Genomic DNA, 14227 nt, shown 5'->3' with positions numbered 1-14227 from the left:
CCGAGAGGTTTCAAATAGTTCTTTATATAAAACAGCACACAGTTTCAATTTTAAATCAGCGGGCCATATGAATTCCAAACGGCGCCATCTAACGGGGCGCCATGCAGGACAGGCATTTTTGTACCTATAACTTTCATGAAAAATGAGTTTTGTGACACAAAACTCATTCTGGCATCCTGTCCCACAAAACTCATTTTGTAACACAAACTCAATTCTGTCGAAGGTTTCACAAACTCAATTTTGTAAACACAAAACCGCAATTCTGTCGAAACGGCCTTACCACAAACTCAATTTTGTACAACACAAACTCATTCTGTCGAACCGGTTCACAAAACTCGATTTTTGCTTGCCCAAATATTGGCACACGCATGTAGAGGGTACCATTGGTCAGAAACTGGGCGGGGAGAAAATTATGTCACTGGGTCGCCATCTGTTTTTTGACCATGTAGCCCCTTCTTACATGCCGTGTGCCATATTTGGCAAAATTGATGTTTTTGTGGAACCGCGTTCGACAGAATTGAGTTTTGTGTTCACAATATGAGTTTTGTGGGACAGGATTGACACGAATTGATTTTGGGGGAACGGTTCGCAGAATGCGTTTTGTGTTACAAATGAGTTTTGTGGGACAGGATTGCAAGAATTGAGTTTTGTGTTCAAAATATGAGTTTTTTTCCTTTTTTTTTTTTTTTTTTTTTTTTTTTTTTGGACAGGATTGACAGATTGAGTTTGTGCAACCGGTTTGACAGATTTGAGTTTTGTGTTTACAAATGGTTTTGGTGGAACCGGTTTCGACAGAATTGAGTTTTGTGTTTCAATGAGTTCTTGTTGAAACTGGTTCGACGAATTGAGGCCCTGTCCCTGCATGGCGCCCCGTACCATCAATTTTACTCTGTACTAAAATATCAATGACTCAAGTTAAAACAAATGCTCGAGATGCATGGTCCACAAGTTGTCCAGTCTGCAAATTTTCACGTCTCTATATCTTCCGTGAACGGAAATATTGCTAAGTTTGTAATTTTATGGCGGCCATTTTGAATCCAAGATAATGGCCAAAAACGCCCTTGGATCACATGCATCACGTTGTTGTATGAAATAGTAACCCAAATTACGTACGTCTGTCAGTCAATTTTTAAATCTGTACGAAGATTATTAACCGAGATGAAGTTATTTTTTAAGAAATGACGGCGGCCATTTTTGAATTCAAGATGGCGGCCGAAGTTGTAGTTGGATCGCGTGTGTCCTGTCTTTAAATGAAAGAGCATACAAAAGTATGGAAGTGTACCAATTTTCACACTTTTTTCACATTTTGAACGATTTTGATGGTATCCTGACCTTAACCGACTGTACTAATATATATTGTATATATATACCGGTATAACATATAATATGCGGGCGCGTGGTTATGAACAATCCCACACTATACACGATCATACAAGATTATTATGTAGACGGGACACTATATAGACGAGGCATTGTTTATTGTGAATATGTACATGCCTATACATATATATATAGTGGCGACCTAGAAACCGCAAGCCGCCGCACATACGAACTAACGCATCTCTCTCAACCACGCATCTCTCCATTGGGTTCGAGTTCCAATTAATGTTTTGGAGCACACTCACGCGTAGACGCGTTCACGCGGGCAAGCACACACGTACGCGCTCGCACAGACAAAATACCATCCCAATTACAACTGTGTGTACGAGATAACTATACGCTATAGAAATCTTTGTTCACACCGATTTTCCCTAAACGCGAGTGGCCATCAACGGAGATTTGGTTGTCTATGGCCTTCGATCAATGCTACGTGACAATGTTATTCATGCACGCATGACAACAGTTGGTAACTACAGTTGGTACACAGACTGGTAACTACAGAGTTTGCGGGCATGCAGCAAGGAAGCAAACTGTGAAATTCACAAACGTGTAAACCAAAAATCATAGCAAATAATCGAACGTAAAAATGACAGTCAACATGTATGCAGCGCTGCTCAATTGTAGCAAGACTGGACTTGGCAAAACATTTTTCTTTTTAAAGTCGCACTTTTAACTGCACATATCTTAGCGTGTGGACAATTCGCCACCAACATGATCTTTACCCGTAACGCGACATACCGGTTCCCTGCCAGCGTACAGCAGTGCGCATTGCTCAATTACCCGCGGGCTCATCAGGAGAAAATCTACCGCATCCGGCTCGTAATCTCTGGTTTCTCTCATTTCTCTCGTTTCGTTCACGTGCTCTCTACGTCGCCTACCCGAGTACGCCTACATGACCTTGGCGTTGAACAACAGATCGGAACAGAAGAACCTGTGGTGATGCCTATCGAGGTATAAAACTCGGACCTATTTCCGCTTAGTGCTACTCACGTAGACCATCAATATAACCGCTAACCATATACGTCTGCGCGTGCGTGTGACCTTTTACGTGTCTACGTTTCATTTCAACGCATCGCTGTCAGCGTCATTGGCTCAACAATGCTATCTTTGAGTTGCCGTTCCTCTCAATCGACACCCAATCGGCGCGTTCCATGATTGAGTTACCTTGCCACCGCCTCATTAATTAACAAGGCCGTAGCCTCTGGGGGGAGCAAGGGGGCAGTTGCCCCCTAGATTTTGGAGCAAAATTACAAAATAAGCTCAGATAATAATCGTAAATAACCCTAACGTGGGTTTTTTGGTCACTTGTCCGTGAAAGCCTTGTTTCAGGCCCACCCCTACCACACTATGGACGTCGATCAAGAGCTGCGCCCGTCGCTCATCATTACACAGTTGAGTCATGAAATTTCGCCGCCCTAGGAATTATTTGCTCAGCCTACGGCCCTGTAATATGATTTGTTCGTCGGGTACAGACTGTCAGAAACGACATACGCGCGCTGTCAAGCCCTGTTCATTATGACCAACTTGACAATTAACAAATTACAACGCACACGTTCATGCCACCATTGTTCATTCTAGTGCGCAACGTTTATAGAAGTCAGCGGATCCGTGCCTACATGTTTGGCTGGCTGCTATACGTGACCTAACTGAAGCGATGGACCGTGCAGATGCTGCTATTACGTTTAGTGAAAGTTAAACACGTGCAAGTTGGGATAGTCGAGAGAGGGAGAGTTCTGGTCGAATGCGTATAGGTCAGACGTGCTGTTACCTCTACGCGCATGCAACTCGAGCTTGGCATAGCATTTCGAGTGTCGGTACGTGCGCAACGTCGTCTCATTGACACAGATCGGCTGAAAGATTCATCATTCTGCATGTAGTGAAGGTATGTCGATTACTAATAGTATAAAGACATAAACTAACAGCAGCTAAAGGCCATGTACCAGATGAATTGTGCACTTTTGGGCAAAAGCATAAAAATTGGCACACAGGTAGTTAAAGATGTGTATATTCGTGTGAGATCGGGTACCCATCTTCATCGAAATAGTATTTGGGCGCGCCATCTTATAAGGTATTCTCGTTACGTACGTAATAAAATCCAGTTAGACGGACGCGTACAACCTGGATTTCAGTTTTCGTTGAAGTTTCTCATAGTCACTTTTCGGGTGTTAATTAAGAACCTTAACGTTACAGCTCAGAGTATAATAAATGAAATAGGAAACAGGTGAGTTATCGGGGGTTAAATACGAGTCAGGCATACATATATATTATAAGCAAGCTATAAATACCTATCACCCATTTTACTGCCAGATATTTCTTGCATTTATATTAACTAGTGGTGTTCAATAATAATCATTTTTCATATGATGTTTGTATATCTGTGCTGTGTAAATTAGGTCGGGTATATAAACAACAATTATACGCGCAACGGCCAAACGGCTGATTAACTGCCATGGTCTTCTGCTGGACTGCGCTAGCTCACCATAAATATATAAAAATGTACTCGCTTTATTCATTTTAAAATCACTTATTTAGCAGTTTAAATTTATTTTAACTGAGTCAAATGCTACCTTTGGAATAAATCTTTCTTAAAGGTTGAAGAATTCTGGAGTTTGCTACAAGTTGAGGTTTAGCTTGTCCCGACATTGTTAAAAGCAGCACGAATAAACCGGTATAATGGCCTTCCCCTTACATCGTCGCTATTAATAACATTAGGTTAAAATTAATAGGCATTTGACCTGTGATTTTTTTCAGGGACTTGTAATTATGGCCATGTTAGAAACTAACATGTGTAATTTTATTATTACCTCATTATCATATTATCTAAAATATGAACTCCACTGAGGTTGTATGACCCCAACACAATATTAAACTAATGGCGCTTTAAATGCGTAGTGCAAACATAAGCCGTGATTTCCTGATATCAATATCACTATACAATTGTGCATATAAGCCAAAAAGAAAGAATTCTATTCAGTTTCTACGGCTATCGCTTCACAAATCACATGAAGAATGGATAAACTGGAGGCCATTTTCTGTGTCGACTGTTGAACGTCAAGTCAGATGATAGTTTGCTGTCACGACAACTATCCGTTATACCTATAAGCAGCTTAACTGCACTCAAAGCAGATCAGATATATATGCGGAAAAAAGTTAAACCCCGTGGACTAAATAGAATACGATTAAAGGTCACAATTACTGCCAGCGATGTCGGATTATTCCAGTCCGTGAGTTTTATAATAATGAACGAGTCCGTAAAACACGGGTGATCCGAATTTAAGAAATTAACAGCAGCATTTCCGTTTCCTGAAATGCCACCAGAAGATTGCTATCTAAATATTCAGAGGATATGCTTTCCTTAAGTGCTACCTAGAAATAGAAGAATGCTATCTAAATATTCAGAGGATGTGGAGCCCTTTCGCTGAGAGGGTCTATCGATCTCCCCCGGGGTACTGCCGGAACGTACCCTGGGTAGGGTCCGGTATACCGGAACGTACCCTGGTACTATCTAATATGCCGGACCGTACCTCGCCTACTCCACTAACGAGTCTAGGGAGTCGCCTACGCCTACTCCCTAACCCGAACCCGAACCCTAACCCTAACCCTAACCCTAACCCTAACCCTAATCCTAACCCTAAATATATCAAATAGTGACCAATGTACGTTCCGGTATACCGGACCGTACCCAGGGTACGTTCCGGCAGTACCTTGGTAGACATAGACCCTATGAGCTATATGCGTTCCTTAAGTGCTACATAGGAATAGAAGAATGCTATCTAAATATTCAGAGGATATGGTTTCCTTAAGTGCTACCTAGAAATATAAGAATGCTATCTAAATATTCAGAGGGTATGCTATACCTAGAAAAAGAAGAATGCTATCTAATTATTAAGAGGATATTCTTTCCTTAAATGCTACCTAGAAATAGAAGAATGCTATCTAAATATCCAGAGGATATGCTTTGCTTAAATGCTACCTAGAAATAGAAGAATGCTATGTAACCATCCAGAGGATATGGGGTACTATAGTAGGTCGTAAGACGTTATAGTAATTTCTACAGACAATGTCTCACCTGATATAACTAACCTTCACCTTCAGGTAAGAATGCATTTCAGTGGAATTGCTGTGTCACGATATGCTGCTGAAGCGTTATTTATTGGTGTTACGGTGGAATACGCATCCGCGTTGCATGCAGGGCAGGTCTAGACTGGCGCCTACAGAGAAAATAATCGTGTAATTCTTGCATTATGCTATAATATAATTAACATAATTATTATACTATGATGCAATAATAATAATGCATAAGTCGAATAATAATGACATAGATCAACGTATAGTTACGTGCAAATCTAGTAGCCTATGCACCACACAACACCATACAATTACCACGCGGGTGGCTCACGATATCACGCACCCTAAATGGCAGCTGTTGGGTTTATTTGTCGTTTAAATCTATTCTGGTAGAGCCGCTTCTGCAATAACGCGTGCCCTAGGGACCGTAAAAGACTATATAAATGCCAATTGAGCAAACCAGTTCTCAAGGTTGTTACTTTTCTTCCCTCCCCGCCTACCCTTTGGAATAATTAAAACGGAGTCAACAAGCATGTTGTGAAATATTCCACGTGATAACTTCGTTAAGTTACTTTACTTACGTAGGGCCTACTTAGCGCTTTGCTAGTAAACTTGTGAAAACAGTTAGCAGAATAAACGGCTGATTTAACTTTACATATAGGCTATTATGCATTACTATATATCAGTAGCTGGGGGTATAATAATCATTTCCCGCTAAAAACGCGTAAGAATGAAAACATTTAAACTTGAAAAGCTAAAGTTTAGATCCCTCTATATTTATACATTGCTTTTGGCCACCTATACTCGCAATAAGAAATTATATCTCTTCCTAGGTGACTTTATTCCCCATTCATCCCGTCCTTGGCATCGGGGATCTTTGCATTCATTCCTCGTCGGAAACCTCGATTCCGTATCTGGGGCAGTCCTCGGGGGGGGGGGGGGGTACTCCGCATAGTGACGTATATATCCCATAACAGCGTTAACCGACTGCTATAACCCTTCAACAGATGGGTACATATTTATGAAGCAATAGGTAAATCATAGTCATACCAACGCTAGTACTATATGTGTGTCGGTGCTCTATCATACAGCACACTATTGAAAAATTAAATGGGTTTGTAGAGCAGTACCTGCATAAATTGAGCACATGTCGGTACGCATCTCTCCTCTGCTCTATATATATATATATATATATATATATATATATATATATATATATATATATATATATATATGGTAAAATGTACTTCTTATTGATATTGCTGTATACAGCAACAAAGCATTTACCCATTCCGGCTGTTTACCATGCTACCTAGCTTTTATATAACGTGGGCTATTTTAGAGAATTTTTGCAAGACACTAGAGACAAAAGAGTGCAATAGGGTGGGGCCAAGGAGACAGAAGAAGAGAAAGAAAAATTAAAAGCAAGCGCGTGTGCGTATGTGTGTAGATGGGAAAATAGGTGAAGAGGGGATATTCGTTAGGATACGTGGATATTGTTGGATTGCGATGGCACATAGCTATACAGTTTCAACGGGACTATCTGCACGAAATTCCTTAGTACAGTCTCTACCTTTCTACTGCAATAGATCTGACCTACCTAAAGCACATGCCATACATACTGTTTACACACGCCATGTTAAAGCTGGGCGATCCCCAGCAACCCATGCTCAAGCTGTAACAATGGCAATTTAACTGTTGTTACAGAACATTACGGGCCTATACGTCCTATTTGCGTACCGAAAGGAAAGTAAAATCATCCCAAGATCTACGCCAATCTTTGTCATGTTTTCGTTATCAAAGGTTTCTATTATCTTCGACAACAACCGCAAAAGTCTCACGCTGTATAGGGTATAGTCGCCTAAGAAGTATTGTTGTATTTTGCTTAAATTTTGCCTTCCGCATAGTTTTCCTTGTTGAACATCCACAAAATTTGGAATAACAGAAATACACAAGGTTACGGATTTACACCGTAGCACGCTTCCCCGTGCACACACACACATGCACGCACGCACGCACGCACACACACACACACACATACACACACGCGCGCGCGCACACACGCACACACATACGCACGCACACACATGCACGCGCACACGTACACACGCACACACACACGCGCACACACATACGCACACACACAGAACGGGGGGTGGGGTCGAAAAAAGGAGAGCGAAAGGGGAGATCAAAAGGTAGATAAACTGCGACCGACTTGATCACTATCTATGATTAATAGGTCAACATATAGGCCTTTGCTGCCCCACTACTGTCAGAAGTTGAAAGATTTTGGCAGCTTATCTCATGTGTAAAAGATGTAGGAGTCGCGATCTGCATAACAAATCTAATATTACGTAAATTGTCAATGCGCTATATAAAGGATTCCGTCGGTCCGTTTCCGTTTAAACCACACAAATTTAAACGACATTTTGTTTTCAGTGCGTGAATGTAGATCAGGGGTTAATAATGACAAATAATTATCATTCATATTATTAACAATTATTTATTGTCATTATTAACATCTGATAAATAGCAAACATTGCAGGATTTATACCATGGTGTAAATTTATTTTCTTTTTTTGAATATTTGCTAAATACACTTTTAGAGAGCAAAAGGCAACAACTGACGAGATGGTGCCCGTACACGTGCTACTAGCGTTGACCCTTCTACCTGTGAGTCATTAACCCCAAACTAGAACTAGTATTCGGTGGTAGTAGCATTCGCAGATTATACAGATGTATTGCTGTGCATACTTAATTGCTTCTCTTCCGTTTGAAATATTTAGGTTATATATAATCGTAACCGCCCTGGTTTGAGTTTTTTTTTACAATCTGGGGTATTCCATTGAGTAGCGGTGCTACAGATCGCATTGTTAATTACCCGACGTTCGTGTTATATTTAGTATTGATCTAGTATGTACATAATTCTTTGTTTCTATTTTACTAGTGCATCTCGGGGCAAGAACACACCGGCGATATCGGTGTCGCTACACCCAGTGAACGCCCGGATAAACCTCCATTTTTTAATGCTGGCGGGCCTGATCGTCCGTCCGGACTCCCTATAGACGTTCCGCCATACTTTAACACAGGTGGCGGCGGGGCAGGTCGGGTGATTAAGAGTGCAGATGAGAGCGGTGCTCGTGAGAATAAACCCCCGCCGAGCAGCGGCGCGAGGCAATCAAAGCATTACAGGGAATCTCGACCACGAGCGGCTTCACCTTTCTTCTTCGGTCCCGCGCACTTCCTGTCTAGTGTAAACCAGCCTACCATAGTTCCCAATCCCTCAGACACAGAGAAGAATGCGAACGACACGGAAAAAACAATACCCGTGACTATGGCGGAGCAGCAAGACGAAAATATCGACAATGAGAAAGAAAACAGAAGCGAAAATGCTGCTGCGAAAGGTCAGGGCGAAGCAGCGGCACAGATCCCAGCAGAAGAGCAACAGAGTCCTGTACAGCCAGCGGGAGATGAGACTGTTGATGTAACAGAAAATACTACAGCAGCGATTCACGAAGAGCAAACAATCTCTACTACTGGTGGCGAAACAGAGCAGCAGATAACCACGTCAACCGATAAAGTGGAAACAACCGATGATGTGGAAACAACCGATAAAGTGGAAACAACCGAGTCCACCCCTGATACAACCGGAGACATAACTACAGTAGTGGAAACGAGTGATACCGCAACCGATGCAACAAAAGATATTACGACAGTAGCCAGTGACGAAACGGCGACTGATGCGCCCTCTGCTGCAACAGAGGACATGAGCACACCAGCTGCTGATGAAGGCGAAACAATCGATGCTGTCACTAGTGCAACAGAGGACTTCACTACTGAAGACACTACTACAGAAGACACAACTACCGAAGATACCACTACAGAAGACATCACTACAGAAGACACCACTACTGAGGACAATGAAGAGGGAGTAACCGATGCGACCACTATTCCCACGGAAGAGCCAGTCTATGAAAAGGAAACGACTGAAGATCCGGAGACTGCTGAGTTAGCCTATGAAGATGACAATTCACGAGACCCACCAGTTAATCTGTTTTCTGTTGATGAGAAGGATACCGAGACGCAAGATGCGCAGCGAACATTTAAGTACGCGTTTGCGCCGCCATTGTTTTCTGCGATAGAGCAAGATGGCGCAGAGCAAAGCAATGACCCAGCATTTTATCCTATTTATCCGCCCTTCTCATCTTTCATTGAAGATGAAGCGATTGCACCTCCACTCTCCTCAGCAATAGAAAATGAAGATGCCGAGGAAAGAAATGATCCAGTTGAGCCAATTTTTCCACCCGTGTCATCGCCATTCGAGGAGAATGCACCCAGTGTTGATATTCCCTCTACTATCGATGAACGCATAAATGACAACAACGAACAAACATCAGACAGATTCCCTCTGACCAATCCACGCCAAGGAAGGCGACCACGCCTACATGACGTAATAATACCTGATGATAAACAGCCAATTCAAGACCCGCTAGCATTACGATTGTCTGCATTGACAACCAGGTTGAATGCCAACGCAGACGAAGATTCATCACCTCTAGTAATACCCGATGAAAGACTTCTACCACCTGTCTTTGATGATAAGCCACCCACTGAAGGACACTCAGTAGAGGAAACTCCCTCGGAAACCTTCTCATTTAATCCATATCAACGTAACGATGGCGAAATTGCGTTCAACCCTTTCTTTGGTAGTGCTCCCCCACTCGCACCCGTGAATGCACCACTGGATGCACCTTTTGCAGATGCTGTCTTTGCCCAAGGAGCACCAACGGTTGTGGAGACAGAGCCCTCTGACGCTAAATCACCTGCCCGTGTTCACAGTACACCCGATCTACCACCAATGGTGAACTTTCCACGTGACGAGATAGACGACATTGAAGAGAGCGATGATACAAATGAGAATGATAGGGACGATCCAATTAAAGATCTCCCTCCAATGTTTTCGCAAAATGAGGATGGAAATGACAAACCAACATCACCAAGTGTAAACGCGCCTTTCACGCCACCAATAAATCGAGGTCCTATTCCGCCACAATTTGGCAGCACGTCAAGAAAACAGTCACCCACTGAATCAGAGGCAGACGCAACTGGTTTCGATGCCTCAGCTCCATTCAATCCGTACGTTGGAACACAGTTCTTCTCTGAACAACCATCATTTAACCCTCAAGTGCGAGATCAGCTACTCGGCTCGAGAACGGGTAACTCTGGGAGACAAACACCTCCTCTACCTTCCCGAGGATCCCGGCCGGCAGTGACGGTACAAACACCAGGAAACCCAGAAGGTATCCGCACAACAACGCCCAATTTACGACACCAGAGGGCGGGACGACGCCAGCAACCACACCCTCAGTTTGAACATGGTCAGGGGCATCTTGATCCACGGGAAACTGTACAAGGTCGAAGAAACGGGCGGCGGGGTGGGTTTGCACCTGATTCTAGATTTGCTGAAGATACTGATTTCAGTGCAGGTCCTGCATATGACTCAAGGTTTAACCCAAGGTCTGATCCAAGGTTTGACCGGAATTCAGGGTATGATCAGGATACGGGATTTGACCAAGATCCGAGATTCGCACAAGATCCGAGATTCGCACAAGATCCGAGATTCGCCCAAGATCCAAGATTCGCCCAAGATCCCCGATTTGCCCAAGATCCGAGATTCGCCCAAGATCCGCGATTCGCACAAGATCCGAGATTAGGCCAAGATCCGAGATTCGCACAAGAGCCGAGGTTTGTTGAAGACCCAAGGTTTGCCCAAGACCCAAGGTTTTCCCAAGACCCAAGGTTTGCCCAAGACCCAAGGTTTGCGGAGGATCCTCGGGTTGGGCCAGACCCGAGATTCCGACAGGACCCCCAGAGCCAAACTTTCATCGAAAGGGGAGGAGAGTTCAGAAACACAATGCGCCAAGATTCGCGCGGAAGAAAATTCGTCGCCATGCCGCACGAAAACTTCCAAAGGGAGCAGCCGCCTCCATCGTTTGCAGGCGGGCCTGGTTATGTCGAAGACCGTCTGCCCCCATACCCAGAACTAAACGGGGTTCCATCGGAAGAAGGGCCGCCAGCCGTAAGAATCGGTCCCGGAGTTAGAATCACGGCTCTCACATTTCCTCAAGGCGACGGGGAGTACATTCCACGGGACTACGTAAGCTCGAACCGGAATTCGGAGAGGCCACGCGCTACGGACGAAGCAGGCCGAGCATTGCGACCGCGGGGCAGAGCCAGGTTTGTTGATTTAAGGTGTTTAAATGCCACATCCATTTCACCTGCCGCCACGCCTCACCTCGCCTGCGCGAAACAATACCACACGAAATCTCGCACTAGCGCTGCACACATATGCGTATGCAGGTCTATTATGCTCCCGGTGTCTGGCGATTCCGATTTGGGCCAACGAGTTTAGCGCGAGCTAACATTGTTCCTTTTTTCACGAGCACGCGCGAACGTAATTCTCCCACGATTGTCGATCATCGCGCGTTTATTTCTGCTCTGTATATTATACCGCAGTGAGGGCAGCTTTGCATCTAGTCCGTCGCTACGGCGTCGGCAGCAGCCGACACGAGGTCGGGTCGTGCTCATTTCGCGCGACGGCACCGTCTACCTGCCACCAGGGGCCGCACGCCGTCCCACGGGCCGGTAGGTCAATATAGTGTACACAACGCAACTATCACGGTGGTGTGTTTATGCACAAGCAGGTGTGTTTATCACGCCTGCTACATTGAGGTATTATCAAGAGATTTTTGATTGATTGATACCATCATTACCTTAAATTATTAGCTCTTGGTGTTATATAGGTGTAGTATTAGCTCTTGATCGTATTGATGGTGCGATAGGCACCCCAATTGACAGATGCGCACCTAGTGGCGTTTCCCGCATTCCTATCCTTCTCAGATACGGGGATAAGATGCGCATTGTTGCGCATGCGTATGTAGAAAAACCTCACGTCAACACAACAGGTAGAGATTTGTCCCGTAATGGTTTCATTTTCCGACGCGAATAGGCAGTAAAATCGTTCCCTGTATTATTATCCTTCTCAGATATATAGATACGTATATTGTTGCGCATGCGGTCGAAAAAACTCACCTTAATACATCAGGTAGAGTGTTGACCAGTAATGGTTTTAATTTTCTACGCGAATAGGCAGTAAAATCGGTGAACTAAAACGGAATACGAAACGTAAAGAACTGTCATTACACGGAACTGAACAGCTTTCACATGACTTTTATTGTTAACTATTATTTAACCTAACTGCCGTAACCTAAACAAAGAGAATTTCGTGTAAAAACACATCTCAGCCTCATTTAACCTGTTTCGTTGTGCACTTACAAAACATTCGGGTCACTTAGATTGTACATGCGCGTTGTGATACAAAACCACCGAAACAGACGGTATATGTTAACCATAAAGCTTTAGTACAAACAACGTGAGTTCATAAACCAGAGGCGGATAGACCCGACCACGGGTTCATATCTGACAACGAAATAACACGCGTCCTTATAAACACACACTTGTAAATACACACTGATAAAACTTGACGTATACGCTTTTAAACTGATAAACCCCTAATGATAATAATAAATAATAATAACAATAATAATAATAATATATAAATCTAATAATAATAATAATAATAATGATAATATAAATAATAGGGGTTTGACCAATTAGCTTTTTAGCTCAATTTATCAACACAATTTCAAACGTGAATAACATAAGATTCGTGTACATACATTTATGAAAAAAAATGTCCGAACACAATCGCGTGCTACAGCACTTTAACTAAGGCTCTAAGAATGAGGATATCGCTGATTCAAAAACACAAATTATCAACCCGTTTTATCTCAACAATATGACTGCTCTCGTCTCACTCTGATTGAATCCTTGAAGTCATTCCCATGAGGTCAGGGGACAGCATAGAAACCTTACCATAGCCGACCCGCTGTCATGCATCTCTACAGTGGAGATAACATCAAATTATCTCCCATCGGAAAATTCCTATAGACCTCACGGATCGGGGGAAACAATGTTTTTCGGTGTTCTTGTATATTGACTTCACTGATAAAAAAACCGTCATCTCAAAATTACGCCGTTCTTGAGGAAACACGCGGTAGTTTTTTTTTATCTGAGCGTAAAACGATGGCATCGTGTTGAATGGCGACTCTACCGCCAGACTGGTTTTAAAGAAAGACTGGTGTGTAGTAGAATATCGCGCTATCAATAATTCCTCGGCAAACGGTCCGTGTAAAATAATCTGCACTCGCTTCATTTTTTTCAGTCGCTTTTTCTTTCAACTGCAGCTAGTCGCAGTAATTTATGAAAAATAATCAGCAAGATGAAGAGTTCCTATTCATCATTCGACGTATTTACAATATATATACATATATATCATATATATATATATATATATATATATATATATAAATCGGATCCTGAATCAAAATAAATCTTAATCTGCTCTAAGTAGTGCATTATAAATTATACCTATAACCGTTGTAACCATAGAAATAATATAGATAACTATCACACTAGAGTGACTAGACTATACCACTATAAGATCTATCTATATTATTTCTATGATTGTAACAGTCAAAGCACGGCACGATTTATTTAGGTACCCATCGAGAGTGTATAGTTACGTTTATATCAACATTCAATTATACATTTACTGATATTTTATTTACTGTCTTTTTCCGTTCGCCATTCTCAAGCGAAATTTGCTATATATATATATATATATATATATATATATATATATATATATATATATATA

The 14227-nt window shown here is 42.6% G+C and overlaps 1 protein-coding gene across 2 annotated transcripts in view; it reads left to right on the top strand.

The window, feature by feature from the left end:
* The first annotated feature begins 3071 nt into the window (after positions 1–3071).
* LOC106807069 overlaps positions 3072–14227 on the top strand; it is a 12509-nt gene continuing 1353 nt past the window's right edge. Inside the window, exons 1-4 of one of the 2 annotated variants that reach the window (XM_014809305.1) lie at positions 3072–3262; positions 8055–8121; positions 8396–11685; positions 11965–12093. In XM_014809305.1, coding sequence (XP_014664791.1) covers positions 8080–8121; positions 8396–11685; positions 11965–12093 — 3461 coding nt within the window. In that variant the 5' untranslated portion in view covers positions 3072–3262; positions 8055–8079. The remainder of the gene's footprint in view (positions 3263–8054; positions 8122–8395; positions 11686–11964; positions 12094–14227) is intronic. The other variant, XM_014809306.1, reaches the window with a different exon arrangement.

This window comes from Priapulus caudatus, unplaced genomic scaffold, assembly GCF_000485595.1.
Source record: "Priapulus caudatus unplaced genomic scaffold, Priapulus_caudatus-5.0.1 Scaffold193, whole genome shotgun sequence".
NCBI lineage: Eukaryota > Metazoa > Priapulida > Priapulimorpha > Priapulimorphida > Priapulidae > Priapulus > Priapulus caudatus.
Note: the sequence above shows the minus strand (reverse complement) of the source record. Positions and strands in the feature narration are given on the sequence as shown.